The sequence below is a fragment of the Armigeres subalbatus genome, chromosome 3 (genome assembly GCF_024139115.2).
Source record: "Armigeres subalbatus isolate Guangzhou_Male chromosome 3, GZ_Asu_2, whole genome shotgun sequence".
In the NCBI taxonomy this organism is placed as follows: Eukaryota; Metazoa; Arthropoda; class Insecta; order Diptera; family Culicidae; genus Armigeres; species Armigeres subalbatus.
The window spans coordinates 422,553,452-422,579,677 of record NC_085141.1 but is presented as its reverse complement, the minus strand read 5'-3'; the positions used below and the strand labels follow the sequence as shown (position 1 = coordinate 422,579,677).

Sequence of the window (26,226 nt, the reverse complement as noted above, 5' to 3'; positions counted from 1 at the left end):
GATTGAAGAGACTGAAGAAACCATCGACATAGGGAGAGATATCGAGATATAGAACATCGAGATGTAGAGAATCGACTGTATTTTTACTTCTTTTTATAAGTTCCGAATTCGTTTTTGTACAGAGATCAGATTTCATTGCGTTTGGCATTTCAGAATCTCACCTTTACACAGAGCTCTAATCAGTCAGAGGGTTCAGCAGATCCACCAAATTCGTATCCGCTTCTTTCCTAATTAATCAGCTCTCTGGAGCTTGGAGATTCGTGACCAGCCTTCGGCTTCGAAACCAGCCTAAGATTGAGTTACGTTTTTATAATTTACTCCATTGACTCCATCCAAATAGTGCAAAAGATGGGACATCTAAAAGCAAATTATAGTCCTTCCATATTCTTAAGACCATCACTCATTAATATTAACAAGAATAGTAAGAACTAGAACTAGAGCACAGTGTGGTAGAGCTTACTCCGTATTGCACCACCAGCATTACAGGCTCCGTTAACTACCTGGCTAATTGTTTCACCTCCCAGGCCATTCATCGCCTGACACCTTGGGATTCGGGGTTAGGGAGGTGATATTGTCAGCTTCAGTGTTGTACCAAGCCTGGCGATGTGACCGGATTTACACCGTTACGCACTACTTCAGAGTATCCATATTCCAGCGTAACGGATAGTGAGCGAAGTTAGTCATGTAATAATAGTAATTTATAGTGATTCTTGTATTTATAGTAATCAGCACGTACTGATTAATGGTTGCTTCGAACGCTGCTGGGAGAGCCCTTTGTATCGCTCGGCATATCGTTAAACTTTTGTAGAAGTTGGTATGATGTATGTCTCCCTATACGCAAAAAAAAGCGTTCCCGAATTTGTGAACCAGCCAAAATACACCGTGATTCAATTCATGGATTCGCGAACACCAGTCACGTTTTCCAGTACGTTCCAGAAAACGTGACTGTGTTCCCGAATTCGTGACTGTTGTTCACGAAAAGATACACCGTGAACTTGTTAGTTCACGAATTCATTAACCTTTTTTTTGCGTGTGCTTCATTACTATTGAGGAAGAAATGAAACTGTCGTCCACCCGATGAGTGGTCACTATACATTAAGGTACCTCTTTTTTTAAGATAGAAACACCGTCTTCGACCAGAGGTCGTACAGACTGAACACTTAACACCTAGCATGAGACAACGGACAGGTCACATAACACCCAGTGGACCAGTGGAGAATTTTTCAAACACGAAATATTTTCTACTTACTATGCCGGGAATCGAACCCGCACTCCCTAGCACATGCGTATAGACAATTGACGTCGCTATCCGCACGGCCACGAAGCCCACAATCTTGTTATGCTCTTTGAGAAATTACTTTCCCACTCCAAAAGGCTTTACTAACATAACACCAAAGACTAATTAATCTATGATAACACATTCTTACTACGTCTTATGGGGATCAAAATTCTTTCAATCTAGTAATCTAATTTTTGGCGTTTGACATTTCGGAATCTCACCTTTACACAGAATTCAATCAATCATGAGAAACATTATTTATATGACAGTTAAATCAATCAAGGTATTCAACAAATCTACCAAATTCGAATCTGCTTTTAAGTCCTGTCGATGGTAGATTGAGATGCGTTTTTATAATTTACTGTATCGACATGCTCCACAAAATAAAAACCCTGAAGCAGTATTTTAAAAAATCCTCAAAGTGACTACCGAAATGACGATTTTGGAACGAGATTTCTATTTCTGGCACGGTTTTGTAATATCTCTTGAGGTCGACTTTGGCAAAGATATTTATGGCGCCTTGAACTCTAATCACTCTAATGAAATAGATCAGATAATTTATAGCAACATATTTATTCTATTTCGAATCTAAAGCACATGTACTCAACTCTCAACCATTACTATCAAAATTCAAGTTAATGGCTTTGGCATTGCATGAGCATGAGCATGAGCATGATTGACAGCCCACGGATGCTACTCCATTATTGCCAGGTCAGCTGTAATTACACAAAGAACCAACAGGGACTAACATCATCTTCAATGTGTAAGAACTGGTGACCCAAAAATAAGCAATACCAGCGCCGGCCGTGTCCGAATGCAGGTCAATTAAGGAATGGGTAGGAAAATGTTGACATGATACTCTCTTTGATAGAAGCCGACGAGTCATCTGCACTTCCACGAGAAATCACTGGGATGTTGGATATATGGAGTAGGTATTGTGGCAGGGTTCGTTTTGGTAAACGGTATGCTGTGTATAGCGTGTAGTTTGATCAATTCAATAAATAATCGAACGAACACTAATTATTTTAATTACCGACCGCACTAAGCAGAACAAAATTGTCGATGACCAGCCGATCTCTCTGCTAACCGCACAAAGCAGAGCAATATCTTCGATGACCGGCCGATCGTTCTGCTTACTGACGCGAACTGCATCTTCACTTTCTAATTAATTTACTCACCAGCACAAAGCAGAACAACATTTCGATGATCGGGCGATCGTTCTGCTAACCGCACAAAGCAGAACAAATTATGTCATGACCGGCCGATCGTTCTGCCTTCAAGTTAATGGCTTTGGCATTTTTTATTAACGCATCCTGTATATGCCTCGCTATATCAGCCCTCAACATGCACGCTCGCATCAATTGATGTAAAATGCGGCAGTTCAGCTGCACAGAACCCCAAGATATGAATGAATTTGTTTCATACGCGAGCGAACCGGCCTGATTTCCTATACCTACGACACTTGAGCATTGATTGGTTCAAGAATAAATAAAAGTTAATCAATCAGTGTGACGTGAGGAGTCTTTTCATTGGCATTTGTTCGTTTCCATAGAAACGAATATAAAAGCGTTGTGTAGCTGGAAAGAAAAATATGAGAATGATTTTTTTCTACAGTATGATTATTGACGAATAATGTTTTTTTTTTAATTCTTTTTTTGCAAAAAAGTTCGTATGATAGGGACACGGCAGGTATTTCCGTCCATCGTCGTAGGGGCTAAAACCAACGAAAGCAACGTACATTTGCTAGAACTCCACTATAGCAGAACGTTTCTCCTGAGCTTACGATTTGGTACGTATGAGTTTTACAATCATCGTGCTAGCCTCATGATATACGAATGCAAAAATGGTAACCTGGCTTAGAAACCTCGCGGTTAATAACTGTGGAAGTGCTCAATGAACACTAAGCTGCGAGGCGGCTCTGTCCCATTGTGGGGATGTAATGCCAAGAAGAAGAAGAAGAAGAGTTTTACAAAAAAGCGTCTCTTTTATTGGTTTTCGAGACTATGACGAACAGACGAAAATACCTGCCGTGTCCCTATCATTTCTCGCTTAACTTTTCAAAAAGACCTAAGTAACATTTTTTCATGAATTAATTTGAGTACTGCAATCAAAAGCTTTCATGTTGTTCTGTTGATTGCGCTATTCAAATTAATTCATAAAAAAAATTTACTTGGGTCCTTTTGAAAAGTTAAGCGAGATTTCTTGCTTTTTAAAAAACCGTGAAAACATTCGTTTTCATAATAGGCGGTACAATAAACAACATAATTTTTTTCCTGGTTTTTCAATTCCATTTTCAAGGGATCAAGGAATCAAGCTCTTAATTTGTTTTAGCTACCTAGTTACATATTGGTATTCTTAGTATACTATGTAAATTAATGAACTGTTAATAGTAATATAAATAAGGGATTCAATCATTCTATTCATACAGTAAGGTTTTGTCACAAAATGAAAAAATCTTTCTAGTCCAGCCAAATACAATATCAGCAAACACTTAACTATAATTTCAATACACCTATTATTAGGCCAACAGTTGATGGCATCGCCCTGTAACGATTTGTTATTCCCGTGTTTCTAATTGAACACTTTAAATGAGAAATAATAGTCACGCTATTCCCAGTGCATTTGTTAACCGATCCCATAATTTTTCCTCAATTACAGATCAATCAAGCTTGTTTAACATCTTCAATAACTGCAGCAGCAACAACTCAACTGTATAGAGGCTACACGATTGACCGTCAACAGCAATAATGGCGCCTGTCCTACGTCGCAAGTGGAGTACAAACCGAGAGAGGCGAAGTTTCTTAAATCAGTGAACCAATCGTCGCAAGTGGTTCGCAAACAAGAACAGTTACTGTGATCAGAAAGAATTGCGTCAAAGTTCCTACATTCGAATTGTGAAGGCAGGAGTGTGATAAGCTACATGAGCAATGTGATGAAGTTAATGGACGCAATATCGTGGGTGAGGTGTCAGTAAATTTCTGTGATATAAATTCAGGAAAAATAAGCGGGGGTGTTATTTCAAATGAGAAAAAATCAGTGAGATGGAAGAGTGTCAATTAGAAAATGACCAATCGTCAAGTGGTTTCCATGCGAGTATCTCCTATCGGGGTAGAAAGCAACAAACAACGCGGGCGGACGCAGTGACCAGGGGAATGCAAAAATTGTTCTGTTCTGGCGAATTGCAGTGTCAAGAAGGCGACGCTGACGATTGCGGTCGAAACCAAAATGCCATTCAGTTTTCCATAACGGCCAGCAGCACGATGCAGCAAAACGAAACGGTGTTCAGCCACTGTATCGGGACGGCGGCAACAGCGGCGAGAACTTCCGCGGCAAGCGGCACCGGGGAGGACCAGCTCATCATGAGGACCGCTGATTGCGAGATGGAAATGACCGCCAAAGCAGATGGATTCGCCGTCATGGTGCAGTGAGTATGATATTTTATGGATAATTAACTTGTTGATGCTGGATTTGACAGAATGTGATATTTTCCGGTCTTTTTTAATCGGACATTAAGCTTGCGTCACATGTGAACAAACACCCAACCGGCGGTTGTTAGATTTTCTAACAATTCTGTATAAGAATCTACCAAAACTTGTATAAGAACTGGGCATATGCGAAATTGCTAGATTCTTATACAACAAATGTTAGCTTACAAAATTGTTAGATTCTTATACAATAATTGTATAAGAATCTAGCAATTTCGCATATGCCCAGTTCTTATACAGGTTTTGGTAGATTCTTATACAGAATTGTTAGAAAATCTAACAACCGCCGGTTGGGTGTACATTTTAAATTATATGAATGTGTCAAATCAAATGTAGAGTTCAAAGGGTTTTTGGACTTTTCTTTTCTTAGTCAGCTCAATTTTACACACATGCATGTGCGTTGTCAACTTCCGATATTCACAGAACATTTTAAATTGATTTAGCAGTAAAACACATTTTCAGAGAAAAACGTTAATATAAACAAGGGCACTAAATGAATAGGGTCGACAAAGAAGAAAACTGATTCAGCAATTCTATGTTTTTATCAATTAAAGATGATTCGTTAAAAATCGAGTCAAAGTTGCTTCTTTATATGTTCATGACTCAATCGCTTCTACAATATCGACTTATGAAGGGCTGAATCCATGATTAAATTAAGTTTAAAACAATGCAAATCTGCGAAATCTTAAGTGCTTTTTAACTGCATGTCGACATTTTCAAGTCGGCCCTTTGCACCACTGGAGGTGTACAGGATTCATAAGTAAAAGTAAGTCGACACTGAGTTATTTGTTTCACAAGTCTTCTATCGTTTTCATTGATAAAGGCATGAGTAAATCAAATTTTTCATTGATTAAAGCATCAGTAAATCATTTGTGCTTGCCTGAGCAATACAGAAAATGGCTTGGGGAAAAATTATTTGCTAATTATCTAATACATGCATTCATCTCTTAGACTAGGTGCTCCGAGTTTCACTATCATTCTTATTTGCTATGTTACATTTTTAGTTATCATTAATGTATTTCAATTACCTGGCAGTTACGATTTTTCATCTTGTTGAATCGAACTATGTAGGAATTACTATGTTTTAAACTTAAACCATTGGCGTAACTACAGGGTGGCTAGGGGGGGCTATAGCCCCACCTAGAACTAAATTAGCCCCCCTAGAATTTTTACCACTTTGCATGAATATTGTACTTATCTAGCTCTCTGATCATATATAGGCCAGGAATGAGTTCTTTTCATTCACATCTCTCTCTACGAAACAATGAATCTATTTTAACAAATTTCCGAACTTCAAACAATTCTTATATCTTACGATAAGAATGTTAAACACGAAAAAAGTACGCTCCCTTGATTCTCCAGCGCCAGTGGAACAGTGGATCCATGCTGATGCAATGCTGATTGAATAAATAATAGAAGTACATAACAGACTAAGAAAACAAATACAATTTCTAAACTTTTTATTAGATAAAGAAAATTCTACATTGTGGTATACTGAACTGTCAATATGGTCTCGATATTGACAAAGCATAAAATTTTGAAAAAAAACCCAGATTAATCCACCTAGCGGTGATGGTGCCTTTCTCGTTTAATTCGAGTTAGTAATTTCTACGCACTTTTGGTATGAAAAAAAGTGTTTTGTCCATAACTTTTGAGCCCATAGTCCGATCCGGCAAATTTTCAATAGGAAACAATGGGACAGGATTCTTCGTCGAACGCAACTTGTTGTGAGTAAATCGGTTAAGGATAAGTGCTCAAAAAATAAGCTATACTTTTTAATGTATGTACTTTTATGTGAAAAAAAGTATTTTGGCCATAACTTCTAAGCCCATAGTCCGATCGGGTCAATTTTCAATAGGAAACAATGGGACAGGATTCTGCGTCGAATGAAACTTGTTGCAAGCAAATCCGTCAAGGGTAAGTGCCTGAAAAGTGGGCTAGACTTTTTGCAAACTTTTGCGCACATACACACACATACACACACACACACACATACACACACACAGACATCACCTCGATTCGTCGAGCTGAGTCGATCGGTATATAACACTATGGGTCTCCGAGCCTCCTATAAAAAGTTTGTTTTTGGAGCGAACATATAGCCTTTACGTATACTTTGTATACGAGAAAGGCAAAAAATGTTTAAGGAACACAGGATACTTAGCTTATCGGCATATTTCTAAAAAATCCTGATTTAAAATTGGTTTTCTCAGCAAGTATTTTATGTATTTTAAAGTTTACTACAGAGTTTTGCGAGAATATTTAATTAAACCTACTACGAGACGAGCCAGCCTTGGGCTGAAAGTCTCTTTAATAAAGAAATAAAAAAAAATTAAACCTATCGTGTTCATAGTTCTTAAAGATGCATGACCTTTCTGAAAGAATTATCAAAAGAATCCTTCCGAAAAAGTGAGAGCCAAATAGGGGAACGGTTCGCCAATTCATTTCATAGCTCCTATCTCCATCCCACCAAAAACAAAGCAATGGAAATAAATTTGGTTTGTTTATTATTTTTGTGATTTTTTTCAGCAGTGAGCACGCATGTTGACAAAAAGAAGCGACGAATTTGGTGCCGTATTTCTTTGTTTAGCGATGAGATTGATATATGTACAGTGAGATGGAAATCGGAACAGTTCCCCTACTACGTATCATATCGATCCAGATATTTTGAAAGCATTTCTTTTTGTAGCTTTGAATGGTAATTTGGGGGATTTTCTGCTTTTTCCAGAAAAACAATTAAGAGATTCCAGAAAGGCAAAATCATGAGTTTTCAAGAAGAGGTAACAACAATTTCAATGACAAAGACATTGGAATTCTATCGGATGGATAAAACTCCACAGGCGTCTTACTACCCAACAAATAATTTAAGTTGAATAAGCTAGTTTTTTAGCTGAACAAGCCAAATTGTGGCGAAATAAGCTCTTTATCAGCCTCCAATACTTGTTGGGTAAGCTCATATGTCTTTCTAATCGCATAAAGTTTTTCTGGAATCTGACGACAGAAAATTCGTCACTCACACTCAACCTCCTGTGAAATGATGGTTCTGAGACGAACCGACAATGCGCCTTTCCAATCACAGGCAAAATCAGAATTTTGAAAGATATTTTTTTTTGTCTACTCTGACATCAACGTCAGATGATTTGCCATCCATGGAAAAAAACTTCTGCAGCGTCGCCAAGTGATTATGATTTGCACTTGGATGTATGTTCGTCTCGGCTCTACCTCCTATAGTGTATCTGAGAAAAACCGATTCAATAATTTTCCTTTCCAATTACAAACAAATACAATCTGAATTTTGAAAGAGAATACCACTTCACTGCTTCTGACGCCAACGTGTCTACAGCATTGCTCTCCGACGAGCGTTCGTGATTCTGATACTGACGAAAACTTCCTTCAGTACCGCGGGGATGCAACCGGGAATGCAACCATCCCACTGGGGTCGTGGGATCAAAGCCCACCGAAGGGGCGGCTACCCTCCAATACCTTTTCCGAACTAAATCTATCACATGTTGTACATATGCATAATCGAGTTTCAGACAACATTTTTTCCCAAGAGGGGAAATCGACGATTTACTCTCACGGTCTCTTATGGAACGTACACACGGTCAAGCAGTTTGACCAACATTGACTCCACCTCTCGTTTATTCAAACATTCGTCAAGTTTCACCAACAGCGACACGAACAACCAATTTATTCGACCAACAGTATCACACACGAACGACCGAAGCACCAACCATCAAAAAATATATGGGGTTTGTGCAACTTCACTACAAATGCTCAAACATGTTCGGCGAACCTTGACTCCACCCCCGACAACTCAAACCAAAATCAAACCGTTTTAATTTTTTCCAACCGAGCCGCCAACTGTCAAATAATTGTTCGAACAACTTCACACACGTTCCAACAAAGCAGCAACCGAAGCGTTTTCTTGGGGGTGGAGTCAATGTTCGTCGAACTGCTTGACTGGTGTGTACGTAGCATTACATATGGGTCATTCCATACCAAGTGACCGAACCACTTGTAATCGACTTTCACCGATTTTAATCAAATTTCGTGGATTTGTTTATCTATCGATTATATATAAAAATCCAAATTTATTTGATGATTGGACAACCCCTCGGCAAATGGGAGCACCCCCCGTTTTTGACGATTTGTAAAAATCATATTTTGAACAACTCATATCTCGGACAGTTTTTAAGCTACAAATAACTTTTTTTTTTATGCATTTTGAAGAGAATTCTTCAAACTTTTTGAGAAAAATATCGATTTTGAGTAGAAGTGTTGCCAACTCTATTGTTTTTGCGTTTTAAGTATAAAATCGTATTTTTCTGCCAATGAGTATATTTTTATTTGGAAAATAACACCAGCATCGTGTTCTCCAGAAAATTTTGTATAAGAAACACTCGAAACCCCAAGGTACTATGAGCCGTTCTCGAGTTATGGAGTTCTGAATATTATATGATTCATATGGAACTTATCAGTCACATAAGATTGTGTTATGCATACCGAACCTTTACCTTTTATCGAATTGCCAGGAATTCGAAGATATTGTTTTCTTCAAATAAATTGTAAAACATGTAACTTGAGCCTTTGAATAGAAAATAATGTACTTGGCAACGTAGTCACTTTGGAAGGAATAGCTTTTCTGTATTGTTGTAGAGCGTACTATTAACTATTACTCACATAGATACTATATTATTTCACCTGCTATGGAAAGATTTTTTTTAATTTTATAAAACATTTATTAATTTCGAAAGCTCTCGGCTCATATGCCGTTGAGCGTTACGGAGCCGAAATCTTTATACTATTTTATTCTTACAAAATAACGTTAGATTAAGTGAACCGAAAGACTCGTGTTTCAATCTGGATTAGGGAATACAGTATCACAGTAGGGAGGAAACGAATAATATTAAATTTATGACGATAAGGAAAAATTGATGAAGTTCTTGTTTCATTACTGTTACGGGACATAGAAATGAAACAAGAATTTCATCACCGTGAAACAAACATTTTCTAAAAAACAACAAAGGAAATACATACGAGAGGCAATTACGACAAAAGAAACGATATGGTCATCTAAAAAACCCTGATTAATTTACCTAGCGGTAATGGTGCCTATAGTATAATAATAGTATTTTGACCATAATTTTCGAGCCCATAATCCCAACCAGTAAAATTTTAATAGGAAACAATGGGACAAGATTTCCCGTAAAATGCAACATGGTGCGAACAAATCGGTTAAGGACAAGCCCCTAAATAGTGGATGAGACCTTTTCACGCACACACACATACATACACGCACAGACATCACCTCAATTCGTTGTGCTGAGTCGATTGGTATACAACACTATGGGTCTCCCGTCTTCTATAAAAATATTGTTTTTGGAGCGAACATAAAGACTTTCGGTACACTTAGTGTACGAGAGAGGTAAAAATAAATTAGCTCATAAGGAAGTAGACTTTCACTATGTTATTATGGAAAAATAATGTATGAAAAGGCAAATCATTATGTAAATGGTACTTGTACGTACAGAAGGAGAGGGTTAGTGATTTGTGACTATTTGTGAGGGTAAGGGTAAGAGGGTTGAAAATGGCGAAAAACGTTGGATGCAATTTTTAAACGTATTTTGTAGCTATATAAAAGGGAGAAGAAGACCTCAATGTCAATACTAGTCCACTAGAGCAGAATCCACGAGAAGTTTTTATCTTACTACTACTTTATCAAACCCACACTTCACAGCACGCAAATGTGATTTGACGATAGCCATGAGCACTCTCTCACTCACCAGGTAATCAAAATTGTCAACTGTGTATTGTGTATATTATCAAAGTATGCAAATAGTAGACCAATAACAAACATCATAAAAATGGTCTTCTTTGAGATAATGATTTTATTTGCTGTATTTTGAAAATAAATGGATAATATTTGCTGTTTGACGGCCAATATTCGCTATATTTTTTGCATTTTTTACTCCTAGAGAATTCAGATTTTCGTAAACCATGTGACATATTGTTTTAATTTTTAATAGTTAACCCTAAGGATGCCGAAAATCTTTGAAGAAGAAGGAGCCTTGCAGGAACGACGAAGCAAAATTGTTTATTCTACCAGAACTGCCAAACTACGTGTACCAATAATTCAACTGAGTGTTACTTTTAGTGCTGAGGAACAAATTGTAGTTATTCAGATTAATTTTTAATGGAAAATTCCGGAAAGAGAAATGGTTTTTCCGTCTAACCAGGACAGCGGGATCAAAGCCCACAGAAGGGGCGATTACCTCCAATACCTTTTCCGAACTAAATCTATCACATGTTGTACATATGCATAATCGAGTTTCAGACATAGTAAGGACAGTTGATCAGATAGTGCTGGCAGAAACATTGATTTCTTGCATATGATTCCAATAATCAATCTTCAAAGTGTTGTAATATTTCCAGCAATGCTTATTCTTCAGAAAACTCTTTTAGCGTCTCTCAGTATTGAGTCAGATGTTTGAATTAACGATAAAATAAAGCCGCTAGGAGCAAAAATGCAAAAAAATACATTTTTCCATACTAATCTCCATATAAATTTCTAACGCAATGCTGTAAGTGGGGAAGCAGCCAATCGAGCTGTGTATGTGTGTTATGTATGTGTCAATGCGTATATGTGTGTATGTTCGGAAATCAGTAAAAAAATCTACAATGTTCACAGTGAAAAAAGGACTTTTCATTTTTAAAATCCTGTATCTCAAAATCGGAACATAGTACCTCGGGGTTTTAAGCGTTCCCAATGTAAAAATGGTCAAGGAACACGCTGGTGAGGTTATTTTCTGAATAAAAATATACTCATTGGGTAAAAAATGCATTTTTCACACAAAAACTTAAAAATTGTTCATTTGGCAACACTGCACATCAACAAATTATTTTTTTATAAATTCCTTGAAAAATCTTCTTTCGAATGGTTACCTTAGATTCATTATAGACCTCACAGTTCCAGAGATATGTACAAAACAATATGATGAGTTTCATACATTTGTCCGAAAAGGGGGATGGTCTTATTAATCGTGGGGAGGTCCAATCACCACGAAATTTTGGTTTTTGGGGTATAACTTATACATAAACAATTGGTCAAAATTTCATTCAATTCTAAGAAAGTCGATTGCACGTTTGCATTTTTTCTCGGTCACTTCATATGGAATGACCCATATGTATATATAAAAGAGCGTGAGAGTAAATCGTCGATTTCCCCTCTGGGGAAAAAAAGTTGCAAAAGGCAGTTTTTTTAAAAACTAAAGCGATATACAACCAAATGAAGCATCCACCGGATATAGTGATGTCTTCGCTATTGGATGATGTAGTTTTGAAACAAAAATACTGCCCCAATCCAGCTGGAGACTGCGCATTCTAATCGGTGGGTAGTTTTATTACTGGGGGGTGGTACGAGCACGTGGCTGTCTTTCTCGTCAACGACTGGATGACGGTAATTTGAGCCTTAAAAGGAAATTTCGTATGAAATCCTGGAGGAAATTTCGGACGAAATCCTGAAAAAACTTTTGGACGAAATTTTGGAGGAGCTTCCAGACGAAATTGTGGAGGAACTTCTAGAGGAACTTTTGGACGTCATCCAGGAGGAACTTCCGGACGACATTCTGGAGAAGCTTCAGGACGAGATCCTGAATGGAGGAACTTTCGGACGACACCCAGGAGAAACTTCTACACGAAATCCTAGAGGAACTTCCAGTGTAATTCCTAGAGAAACTTCCGGACGAAATCCTGAAGGAACTTTCGGACGAAATCTTGGAAGAACTTCCGAACGAAATCCTGGATGAACTTCTGTAAAAAATCCTGGAGGAACATCCGGTCGAAATCCTGGAGAAACTTTCGCGCGAAATCCTGGACAAAATCTGGATGAAACCTCCGTTCAAAATCCTTGAGGAACCTCCGGTCGAAATCCTGGAGCAACGTTCGGACTATATCCAGGAGGAACTTTCCGGCAAAATCCTAGAAGAACTTTAGGACGAAATCCTGGAGGAACTTCCGTACGAAATCCTGGCGGAATTCCCGGACGACATACTGGAGGAACATCCGAACGAAATTCTGGAGGAACCTCCGGTCAAAATTGAAGAAATTCCGTCGAAATTCTGGAGGAACTTCCGAACGAAATCCTGAAGAAACCTCGTCGAAATCCTGGAGGAACGTTCGGACGAAATCCAGCATGAACTTCCGAACGAAATCTTGAAGAAACTCCTGAACGAAATCCTGGATGACCTCCTGTAAAAAATCCTGAATCCGGTCGAAATCCTGGAGGAACTTTCGCGCGAAATCTTGGAAAAAATCTGGACGGATGGAGGAAATTCCGACGAAATCCTGAAGGAACCTCCGGTCGGAATCCTGGAGGAACATCCGAATGAAATCCTGGAAGAACCTCCGTTCAAAATCCTTGACGAATCTCCGGTCGATATCCAGGAGGAACTTTCGGGCGAAATCCTAGAAGAACTTCAGGACGAAATCCTGGAGGAACTTCCGGACAAAATTTTGAAGAAACTTTCGGACGAAATCCTGGAGGAACTCACGGAAGACATCCCAGAGAAACTTTAATACGAAATCCTGGAGGAACTTTCGGGCGAAACCTTGGAGGAACTTTCGAGCGAAACCTTGGAGGAACTTTCGGGCGAAACCTTGGAGGAACTTCCGGACGAAATCCTGGAGGGAATTCCGAACGAAATCCTGGAGGAACTTCTGGAAGAATTCCTGGAGGTACTTCCGAAGAAATATCTGGAGGAACTTCTTGATGAACTTCCCGTCGAACTCGTGGAAAATAATCCTGAGGAATTTGTTGAGGTACTTTTGAAGAAATTCCAGAGAATTCGTTACGCTTGAAATTAGTGTATGCCGATCCACGCCGCCGATGGCTGAAAATTATCTATCACACCGCCGCCGGTAAAATTTCAATCGACGCACAGGTCTACAATGTGCCAATTTAAAAAAAAACTGAATCTATTGGAATCTTCTCTCACAGGGCAAGCGTCCTTGACGTGGGAGGTTCCACCACAAATCATGCATTCAGCATCCATGTGGCTATGTTTAGTTCCATGACCCCACTTTTGGCACTTATGACACTGAGTGGGGTTTCGTAAATTTCACCCAGACCTGAGGACATGCTTCCATGTAATACGGACATTGGGCATAATGCAGGGCTTTTCTAAACTTTTCATATTATTTAGTTCACTTCTGTTAATGTGAACGAAATAAAATTCTTGAGAAGTATCCCTCTGAAAAGTATTAGAGTGAGATTTCTTTTTCATTTTAATTCCTTGAACTGATGTAAATCCAAGTAATTGAGAAATTGTAATTTCAATCTCATCCAAAGGAAGGAAGGAAAAGGAATGATGAGAAGGAATAAAGAATAATTTAAATTCCATTTTTCAGCACACTTTTCACTTCTCACTACTTACTTCCGGTCCGTTTACTTCTCTGTTCTCACTTCACTCTTCACTTTTCACTACTTTCACTACTACTTTTTTACCTTTCACTTCTCACTTCTCGAGCTCTTCACTTCCAACTTCTTACCTCTCACTTTTCGTTTCTAACTTCTCACCTCACACCTCTTTCTTCTCACTCCTCACTTTTAACAATTTACTTTTCACTTTTCTTTTCTCACTTCTCACTCCACACTTCTTACTTCAAATTTGTTACTTATCACATCTTACTTTTCGATTCTCACTTCTCCCTTCTCACTTCTTACTTCTCCCCTGTCATTTTTCACTTCTCACTTTCCACTTCTAAAATTTCTCACTTCTCAAATTTTTTACTTCTTACTACTCACTTCTCAATTCTTACTTCCCATTTGACACTTCTCACATTTTACTTTTCACTTATTACTATTCACTATTCACTACACTATTCATACTTCATGTAATTCCTACAACATACTCAATACTTTTTTAAGTGTACATAAGTGTTTTAACTTTTCGGTCAAATGGCCCGACATCGTATATATTGTGCATGTGAACTGATTCTGACAACATCGAGTTAGCGAGGTGAAAATGCTTTGGGAAATTACTTCGACTTAGAGAATATCAGGTAATGGAGATATCGACATACGGAGGTAACGAAGTGTCCAAAATTCAAGGGACTTCGAATTTCATCGAGTAAGAGAAAATATCAAGTTACAGAACATCGATTTAGACAGAGTTCACGTAAAATCAATTTCGAGAAAACAACAAAAAACTCACTTGTCATAAGACGAGCTTGTACAATACCGTTTAATTCCACCACTTGATTGTACCTTGACAGATACGTATTTCGACCTCAACAGTAAGGTCGACTTCAGTGTCTCGTACTTGACTAGACTTAAATGGGATGGTACAAACTCGTTTTATGAGTTATGACAAGTGATGACATTCCACTAAAAAGCTCAAAATAATTTTCTCAATAAAATCGAATCTTTCGATTTCTTCGATACAGATAAATAGTTTTAGCGAAATCAAATCAAAACTGTAAGCGTGCGTGCAAAATGCGTGCCCATATGAAGTTTCTCAGACAAACGAAAAAAAAATCATACATTCCTGAACAAACTTTTTTCGTGTTTTTTTGCCAGAATACATATTTTTTGGATTCTGAATATATTAAACTCTCATTCTGACCAAAAATGTTACATCTGCAGTTTCTCAAACAAACGGTTCAATTATTTTAAACATTTGTTCACTGTTGATTTAAAATCTCCCATGTAAAAAAAATGGTGCATGAAGTTTATTTCCGGAAAGTGCTTAGTATAGAATATCAAGAGAGTCTGAAATATTCGATCTGGAGATTTAATGTTAAGATAGTAGAAAATAGCAAAGAAGTATTTGACTCGACTTACCAACACTTCTTCCAATAAACTTTAGTGTGCAAAATTCTAATAAATATAATATTCTCAATCATATGAAAAACTTAAAATCGATCGATGTTTTTTTATGTCCTCCTTTTCAACCAAATGTTCTAGTTCTCCTTTTTCGCTACGATTCGGGTGAATTATCCTTCTTTGGAAAAAATTAATATGATCACTAGAGTGATTCAAATTTTGACTTTTGTGCCCCCCGATGCTTAATCGATTGCATTTGCTATTTTAATAATCCTCCTAAATTTTTAGTAAATTTGGATGTAATTTGAGTGAACATGCGCAGTTTGAAGTTTGTATGAAAATTACTATGAAAACAGTAACTTTTCTGCAAAACCGTTTTCCAACTAGAGGTGTGTGCTGCCGCGCCACGCCGCCGCCGCCGTCGGCATTTTTGCATCGGCGCGCCGCTGTTTCAAATTTGTCACGCCGGTGGTCTATAATTTTCCACGCCGATTCAAAATTAAAGAAGTCTGCAGGATGTTCCGTGGAAATTTCGATAATTTATTGAAATTTCCGAAGATTTTTCCGCATTGGCGTAACTAGTTCCGATGCCCATGGGGGGAGGGTGGTGGACTATAGCCCCTTTATCTATTTCTCTAGTTTGAGCTTCTTTTCAAAACTTCTCGAACATTTTACCACCTTATTGGTACCTTAGTGGTAATGTGATAAAGACGATTCAATCACTTACGGCAATTGCGGATCAATCACACTCATCCATATTCTTTTTGGGGCCATCCACAAAGTACGTTACGCTCCTAGGGGGAGGGGGGGTTCCGAGCAGCGTGACGACTCATACAAAAATTTTGGAGTTTTAATACAAAAAGTGTGACGAAGGGGGGAGGGGGTTGGTTTGAAAATCGCCAATTTTTGCGTGACGTACTTTATGGATCTTCCCTTTTGTGCATGTGTACTTTTTGCTTTTTGCTGTAGTCCATAGTATCAAAGAATGATTGTTTACTAGCCGTTGAATGATTGTTACAACGACTCAAATTGATAGCTATGCGTCTAAGTAAAAGATATTTTAGTTACTAGATAAAGATTGTCGCTGTCGTCGCTGTCCGGAACATCTTTTGCTGGCGAGGATAGGGGAGCTAAATGTCAAAGAAGGAAAATCCATACGATTTGACAGGTATGTACCACACATGTTTCGGACAGCAGAACAAAGGGAACAGTAGCGACAATCTTTATCTAGTAACTAAAATATCTTTTGTCTAAGTGTAGTAGCGCTCGACTTTGTCTCGCACACTGAAAGGATTATGTGTGACGGATCGCCGTCAGGTTCCCACTGGTAGTCAGTGAAAATGTTTACAGATTTCATAAATATTCTATCTCAAATGAAAAAAAATGCAATTTTCCTCCAGGGATTTTGACGGGAATGTTCCAAGCATATCGAAGGGAACCTCCAGAGATTCTGAAGGTAATCCACCAGGGATTCCGACAGGAATGTTCCAGGGATTCCAATGAGAATCTTATGAATATCCTCCATCCTTTAGGAATTTCGACTTCCTGGAATATTCCAGGAATTTGAACGGGAATGTTCCAGTGAATCTGACGGAAATGTTTCAGGGATTCCAATGAGAATCTTTTAGAGATTCCGAATGGAATCCTCCAGGAATTCCGTAGAGAATATTCCTGGAGTTCCAACGGGAATGTTCCAGAGATTCCGTGAGAAATCCTCCAGGAATTCCAACGTGAATGTTCAGGGATTTCGTAGGAAATTTTCCAGGGATGTGAAAGCAAATCGTTGAAAGATACCGAAGCAAATCGTCGAGGGACTCCGTGTCAATCCTCCAGAGATTCCGTAAAGAATTCTCCAGCGAAATTCCAAAGGGAATCATTCAGGTATATTTAGGCCAATCGTTGAATAATTTCGAAGCAAATCGTCAAATGATTCTACAGCAATTCATGGAGGGATTCAAAAGTAAATCGTCGAGGGAGCCCGAAATTAAGCTTCTAGGAATTTCGAAGCCAACCGTCGATGTATTCCGAAGCAATTCATCGAGAGATTCCGAAGCAAATCATCCAGGGATTCCGAGGCAAAACGTCGAGATACTTCGAAACAAATATTCAAGAGATTCTTAAGAAAATCATCGAAGTATTCTGAAACAATTTGTCAAGGAATTCCGAAGCGAATCTCCGAACGATTTCGAAACAAGTCTGGATTCCTGTTGGAATATTTCGATTATTCTGAAAGGAACTATTTAGAGATTCCAATGAGAATTCTTGTCAGATACTGATGGGATCTGTGGGGATTATCATGCTGCGAGGCAAGCGGAAGTCTGATGGAAAACTGTCACTCCACTCCGTGATGGTTGACCACATGTCTTTGACTGCTGGCAAAGTATCACGTCTGCTTTGATTGATGTTTTGGTGGCCCTCAGTTGTTGTTCATATCAAGCATACTTTGATGTTTTAAAATCAATTAGATATTGCCTTTTCATAACAGCAGGTGTAATTTCACTACCACACAGGAGTCTTTCTCAGAAATGAAAGAAAAGCTCATTTGCCTTCCACTCATTTTATTACATGATAGGCTGAATATGGGAGATAACTCTTTTGTCTTCAAACTTTTTCAGTAATTCATTATTAGACTGGCCCAGCTAGAATGGGGAGAAAAAAATATTATCGAATTCCACGGGGCACCCCCCAGGATTGTGTTTTTTGGTGAGAAAATCAATCTCTGAAAATTTCAGCTCAATCGCTTGTTGCATAAGCTGGCGCATTTGATTTGAAGTTTGTATGGAGATTTCAGTCAAAATATATAGGAAAATACACCTCTGACACTCATTCGATCTGGAAATTGGTTCTGATTGCTTGATTAAGCTCAGAATTTGCCAACTTTTTGTTTCCTGGGCCAGTCTATTCATTATGCTATATGTTTATAATTTATATCACTGCTAACTAACTTTTCAAATCCTAGGGGGCTAACTTTTTCTTAGGAAGGGCCATTGCCATTTGGCAATTTGTTCATTTGACAAGTGTCGTTCGGTTGAATTGATCATTTTGCTAAAAAAAGTCGTTTAGCTGGTAAGTAGGTAATTTGGACGACCATTTCTACCAAACGGCATTTTCGGCCATGTGATCTACTCCATTAAATGACTTTTTTGATCAAACGACCATTTGGGCCAAATGACATTTTCAGCTAAATAAGCTGTTGAGGCAAACAACTTTTTCAGTTAAATTACTGATTCGGTCTAATGAGCCTTTTGGCTTTTCCGTTTGTCGTTTTCCGCCAAATGTTCTTTTCGGTCAAACCATTTTCACCTAATACTGTTTCGGACAAACGTTTAATTCGGCCTAATGGAATTTGGCTAGAAGACTTTTGGTCTTACCTGCTATTCTTGACTTTCGGTCAAACGACAGGTAGGGCCATTTGGCCGATAGACAAAAGGCCGAGAGGTATTTGGCCGAACAAACTATTAGGCCAAAACCCATCTGATCGACAATTTAATTTAGCTGAAATGGCCATTTGGCCGCAATTATTTGGCCAAACGAGTGGATATTTTTGACCGTATTACCCGTCCAGTAATCAACATTTGGCCGTTGGATCAAATGACATTTTCTACCAAATGGCCCTTTCTGTCATACAACCATTACGGTCGAACGACATTTTCGGCCTTATAACCTATTCGGCCAAACGATCATTTCAAACCACGTGTTAGTGATAAAAGACCAAACCACGCTTTTTAAATAATTTCCCATTGATTTTCCTAAGATTTTTTTATGGAATCAAAGAAAAATCCTTGAAAAAACTGTTTTTTTTTTGTTGAAGGTTTCCCGTATTTTTTTTTAAATCTCTTAAAGTTCTGATTAATTTTGGTTAAAATTTCGCAAAAAATCACCGTGGAAAATTTAAAAAAATTCATGCAAATTTTAATGAATTTCCTATAAAAACTTCGAACAATTTGCAGTTGAAATTTAATTTTTATGTTGATGTCCTCATTTTGAGCAATCTCCTGCGGAAACTTTGAAGAATTTTCTGTTAAAATTTCAAATAATACTCAACAGAAACTTTTCGTGGACTTTCAAAACATTTTCCTGTAGAAACTTGAAACAATTTTCCTTAGAAATTCTTAAGTACTTCTTTGAAATTTCCAAATAGTTCTCATAACTTCATAGTAGTTGTCATGGAAAATACGAAAATAATTTTCCAATGGATATTTTGGAGAAGCTCAGAGAATTTTCGGGAGAAGTTTATCAGATTTTCCGTAGAAATTCAAAAGAATCTTCCGTTGAAGTCTTGAAAACATCCTAAAAGAAAGGAGAAGAAAATCTTCAAGAAATGATCGTAAAAAATCTCCACGCCGATTCACGCCGCCGCCGCCGCCGGCTAAAATGGCTTTCGGCATGACGCCGAAAACGCCGCCGCCGCCGACCAAAATTCTGACAAACGCCGCCGCCGCAAATTTTCGGACCGACGCACACCTCTATTTCCAACGCATCCCATCAAGCTCTTAAAACATAAGAGTACATCGGAAACATAGAAAATTTTATAAGAAAACAGGTCGATTTTGGTGCGAAACGATTTGATGCTTTCAAGAAAAGTTATTAAGGGAATACTGAATCGCCGGAAATTAAATTTAACACGTAAAAACGACAACGTTCGACACGTTCCAAACGACAAATTGCTTCGCAACAACAACTGTCTTCCAGCTTAGGAAGTATTCTATGTAGTCGAAGTGTTGATTGTATATGAATAGTTCATGGGCCAGCTCACGGATCGGTATTTCACATAAAGGTCGATTTTCATAGTAATTTCCATACAAACTTCAAATAACGTGTGCACAATCAAATAACATCCAAATTTGCTAAAAATTTGGGAGGACTATTAAAATGGCAAATGCAATCGTTTAGGCATCGGGGGGCAAAAAAGTCATAATTTGTATCACTCTAATGATCACCCTACCCTTCCTGGCAATCTGAAATGAAATCTGGATCCCCTGGAGGTCTTAGACAGAATACTTTGACTGTTGCGTGCTAATTTAAACTGTTCAGAAATGGAAAAGTTTTTGATATTGGTCAATAATAAAATCCATAATGCATATTTAAGAGAAGATCAAAATAAAATTAAAAAATTCCACTCTTTTTATTAAATAATAATTCAAATGCTTAATTTTCTGTTCTTCGTGTTTAGCCTGCGTCCCTTTGAAGAGTGAAATATATGTAGCTTAGTATTTATCCACGACTGACTATACAATACAATGTTGTGGTGGTGAATGATTGAATCTAAAATATTTCTAATTTCTTACACGCAAAATGAAAATTAAGCTCATAAATTTTTAAATTTCCACAGCTCTTCAATTTTATCACAAGGTTTTTTAATGTCCCGTTTTTTACCGAAATGGTATGATCAGCCAAGAAGAAAGCTTAATCAGTCGGATGCACAGCGCGATTTTCTCATGAATTGTTTTCTTTAGCAAGAATTCGCCTCCAAATGTTTGTTGACAAAATGAATAAATCGCAAATCGGTCCCGATTTATCATAAATACCATTTTGAAAAGGTATTCCGAAGTGAAATAATATGCTGAATAGTGCACTATGCCAATTATATGTGGCGCAAGATTAGATTTATTACTGGCAGACGGGTTTTTACGAGCGAGCACGTAAGTTATCGAATCTATTTGATGACATTGTGGCCTTATTTTATGATTTTGAGATAAGATAAACCAATAGGTGTTCCTATATTTGTGTACATCGGTGATTCTCAGTTGATAATAATTGAAATGCATATCATGCTGAACGGTTGTTCAACCCTTTTTCAAGTTCAATCAACCTCTGACGGATGCACTTTCCTCGACACGATACTAAACCATTCTTCTCATTTTCAGATCTCCCAGCAGCCGAGTCCGCGTTGCTCTGAGTGTGCTGATCAGACTGCTGCTGCCACTGAGGCACGGTCTTGCGCGAGGATGGAATGGGCTGCGCGGGATCCGCCTACTGCAGCTGATGCGAAAGATACGCGAAAGTCGTGGCCTACTGACGACGCTGTTTGCCTTTGCCGCCAACACCGTTTCGATGAGCCTGTCCTCGGTTCAAGGTTAGTGCGATTGATTGGTGGATTCTTTCGCCACAGGTTGAATATCTTTTTGGTACCTTATGTAGGTTCCACCGATGAAGAAAATCGATATCTTTCAGCGGAAAGGAACGAAGTGTGATTACATTATTCCACAATTCGAATATAATGGAAACCAAAACTGCTATGCTCTGACCTACTACCACACGTAACGAGTTAAGCACTTGACTTGTTCATCAATGCGGAAGAGACGGCTTGTAAATAGTGAGTTGAAGGAATCGATAATGCACAATCCAAAATCAAATGCCAACATTTGAATGGAGGCAATATTAATTCTGTAAACAAATATTTTATTAAAAGCAATGCTCAAAATGACGAAAATTCAGTCATTATTTATGTTTCTGTATTTGTCTTCAAGTTTTTTTCGTAGATCTGAGATTGGCCCGTTTCAAATGTAAAGCGATGAAGCAAATATTAACAACTTCATACCTACACTTGTTGCCATGTAAGAAATGGAAGCGCAATTGAGTGGGCAATTTTTTGCCAGTACATAGCTCTTCAATTGGGAATTATTCGCACTTAGCGATAGTCAAGTGGCAAAATAACTTCGAATCATACGCAGTTTCATATGCTTGATCAGTTCACCTTATTAGTTACAATTAGACACGAATGTGCGCTATGTAACTGCCCATGATTTTTTTTATACAAATCGTAATTTTGTACTGTAGAATAACTGTTTAACAACTAGATCGTTAGAATTTTGAGTGAAGGCGTCTGATTTCGAATCCTGAGACGACCAGTTGGTCCAATCTGAGATCTATTTCAGAAAACAGAGACTGGTTCAAGTTAGGCATCAGAAAAATGGCCAGTTATTTTGATAGATTCAATATTTCCAACAAACCGTTGCTCGAACATGTATGATAAAATTTAAAGGTGAAACATTTTGTTTTTGTTCAATTCGATAATAATACTATTCTAAAGATCATGAATTACTCAATCCCCACCAATTTGAAATCCCGACTCCATCTTTCTCATCGGCAGGTGGTTTTCTTCAACTATATGCTAAAAATAAAACAGAAACGGCCATGACGAAGGCCCTTCTATTCAACACGTGCTTTTTTTTAATGAAAAAAATTGCAATCATTGAACTTTACCGAGTCGAAGGTTGTTCAAATGTAAAATCGATATCGCCACCAAAAATAGTCTTCGACACGCTACCTCCGTAACGTCAGCTGTAACAGCTAAAATCTAATTAGTTCACGGTTACGTCCTATCCATTATTTTGCACTGCCTATCTAAACTATTGGCACAAACTGCAAGACAATCCTAACGGTGGGCATTCTTATTCGACTCTTGGAATCGGAATGATTCGGACGTTTTGTGATCCGCAGAAATCGTCCTTGTGCAACATTCCCTCATTAGGACCTATCCGCGAAGACGGAGATGAATCCTTCACTCAACTATCCTATCTCACGTGGTTTCTAATTCTTCTTCTAGTTGCCCACCGGATTGACCCTCTGCTGCGGGTGATCAAGCTTCGAAAGGATTCTCCCCGGAGTGCAATCGAACCTGGAACCGAATCGCTGTCAACTGGTGGAAAGCTCAGACACGCTAGGGCTAGCTCTCGAGAAGTAACGGAAAAATGCGTGGAAATGGTCGTACTGACCGAGCCTCCAGCGGGTGTGCCAATCCGTGCCGATGTCATCTTAATTCACGGTCTGCATGGTTCGCTAGTTAACACCTGGAAGCAGGGTCTTTGGAACAGTGAAGGTAAGCTGGAGCACTTTGAACGTCCCCCGAAGCCTCCAATACGGCCACCGAAACGACAGCGCCACTCTCGCTCGAATCTTTTTGCCCCGCCGCACGTGTCAAAGAAGCCAAAGTTTGAAGAAGATTCCGCAGAATGGAGCGACGAAGATGAATGCTACGATGAGTTCCGTTCAACCTCATACAGATTTGCCAAACGGAAGTTCACCTACGAGTGTGGTGAACCGGACAAGATCCACTTTGCGGACGACATGGAGTACAGCTTCCCTACGTTTAGGTTACGGATGGAGGAGGAAAGTGCCCATAAGATCGCTCAAGGGTACACGGAAAATCGTCACCATGGAAAACGAAAAATGAAGGTCACGAAGGACGATTCGTGGTCACCCTGCTGGCCTGGCGATTGGTTGCCACTGGATTGTCCTGGAGTACGGGTTATCGCAATGAATTATACTACCGATCCGTATCTGTGGCGACCGGTGTGGATCACCAAGCGACATCGGTAAGTGATTGATTACGGTTTGATTAACGTTTGATTTTAATTGATTTGAGTATCATTCCAAATAGCTCCAATCTCGTAGACCGATCACGTGAGATGGCCGACATGCTCATCTCCAAGGGAGTAGGTAAGGGGCATCCAATCGTATGGGTTGGCCATTCCAAGGGCGGTATTTTTATCAAACAGATCATTGTTGATGCTTGGGAGAGTGGCCGACCGGCTGCGGAACCACTTTGGCGATCGTCACGTGGCACGTTCTTCTACTCGGTACCACATCGTGGTTCTCCGCTGGCAGATTTCAACCTACCCCTGCTACGACAGTCAGTTGAGTTAACCGAAATACAGAAAAGTGAGCTATTTAATATATTTGTATGATAAGTGGTTTATCATAAGTGGTTCTTATGTTCACAGACTGCGCCAGCATCTTAGAATTGCATCGTCGCTTCGTAGCCTTATACCAAGGTGGCCACCTCAAGATCGATGTTTTCAGCTTCGTGGAGACGGCATTGACTCTAATGTCGGTTTTGTATCTTCGTATTGTTGGAATCGACTCGGCCGGTAAGTACTTCACAGTTTCCCCGTGCATGTTTCGAATAGTGGGCTTCACGCTTCAGTTGATTCTCCTTCTTTCTCGATGTTTCAATGCACAATTACGGCGCGCTGATTGCGACAGATCCCGGCATAGGCGATGTATGCGGTGTACACCTTGACCATCGGGAAATTTGTAAACCTCGCAGCCGCAACTGCATTCTGTACACCGAGCTGGTTAAAATGATCAATAAGGTGAGCTGAAAACGCCCACCGAAGCCGATCGAACCACAACTGGACGACCGATCGCGCATGATTATATTTGTTCTAGAATATTTTCTACTTGTTGAAATGCGTTTTAATAATAACATGTTTGAATTCTTAACGTCGAAGATTATTTTTATTATGTATCGAGAAATAGCATTATAAGCGGCATACCTATGTAGTTACCTGTTACGGTACGATAAATGGCAAACCAAATGGTTTTAAAATGAAACAGTAATTCTAAACAGTAAAACACAGGACGACCCACACGAAATATGTACGATCGCTACCTGAGATCAGTATCTACAGATTGTTAAAACAAAGCAACAGAAAATGAAAATAGTATACGAGAAAGGCAAACATATTCAAACAATGACGTAAAACGAAGTTAGATTTGCATATATTTGAAATTTGCTGTTTGTAGTAGTAGTCATTAGTTTTAAAATAGGGTTGAACCAATTAAGCCATGTGATGAATAGAGATTATCAAATTCCTAAACAAAGACTCTTTTATATCCAGATATCACAACACACCTGGCTCTATACACCTCTTTCTTTCTTGATGGGTTTCCGTGCCTTAGACGCTGATAAATAAAGCTTACTTGGCCCTAAGAACAAATAGAGTAAACCATTTCAAAGTTATTGCAATTATAAAACTTGAAAAAAAAAATGCAAATTAGTGGACAGAAAACCATATTTTTTAGCTACTAATGAATTTTGTCAAACAGACTATTTTGTATACCGTCGTTGAGGGTGAAATGGGTCAAATGGGGATGAGAATGGGTCACTGTTTGAAGTACTTAGAATGCTTGTAGAATAAATTGAATGTATCTGAGAGCAAGAAGACCAAGAAGAGCGATGACTCATTCTCACCCCCAGACCCATTATACCCCCGATGGCGGTATTCAACAAAGTGTAATTTGATTTTAAAATCTTCCTGCTTTTCTTAACTTTTCCGGGATGTGCTTCCAAATTACCACGCGAAATTCTTCTGAACTACCAGCGGGAATTGTTCTCTCTGAAAATTGCATGAATGTCCAGATAAAATTCTTCCTAAGTTCCACGGAATATTTTTGAATTTCCACCTGCAATCCTTCTCACTCGATGAAATTCAAAGTCCCTTGAATCTAACATACTGCGTTCCCTCCGTAAGTCGATATCTCCCTTACTCAATATTCTCTAAGTCGAATAAGTAAGGCGCAAGAAAAAATGGAGCAGAACGATATGCGGCGGTTTTATGAGTTTGTCAATGGCGTGCGGAGAAAGACAGCCCCATCTCCCGTCATGTGCAACGACCAACAAGGCAAGTCGAGTCAAGTACGAGACACTGAAGACGGCCTTACTGTTGAGGCCGAAATACATATCTGTCAAGATACAATTAAGTGGTGGAATTCAATGGGATTGTACAAACTCGTCTTATGACAACAAGGGGAATTTGCTGACAGATAAAGCCGAAGTGGCTGTCGGGTGGAAGCACCACTTCGAGACTTTGTTGAATAGTGGAAGTGACGGAGCATCGGTGAACAAATTG

General features: G+C 38.8%; 1 protein-coding gene across 3 annotated transcripts in view; it reads left to right on the top strand.

The window, feature by feature from the left end:
- LOC134227358 (uncharacterized) overlaps positions 1–25,198 on the top strand; it is a 62,508-nt gene extending 37,310 nt beyond the window's left edge. For all 3 annotated transcript variants that reach the window (XM_062708770.1, XM_062708771.1, XM_062708769.1), the window contains exons 2-7: positions 3,938–4,703; positions 21,457–21,665; positions 23,139–23,907; positions 23,973–24,253; positions 24,316–24,462; positions 24,578–25,198. In XM_062708770.1, coding sequence (XP_062564754.1) covers positions 4,321–4,703; positions 21,457–21,665; positions 23,139–23,907; positions 23,973–24,253; positions 24,316–24,462; positions 24,578–24,696 — 1,908 coding nt within the window. In that variant the 5' untranslated portion in view covers positions 3,938–4,320 and the 3' untranslated portion in view covers positions 24,697–25,198. The remainder of the gene's footprint in view (positions 1–3,937; positions 4,704–21,456; positions 21,666–23,138; positions 23,908–23,972; positions 24,254–24,315; positions 24,463–24,577) is intronic.
- Positions 25,199–26,226: the final 1,028 nt, after the last annotated feature.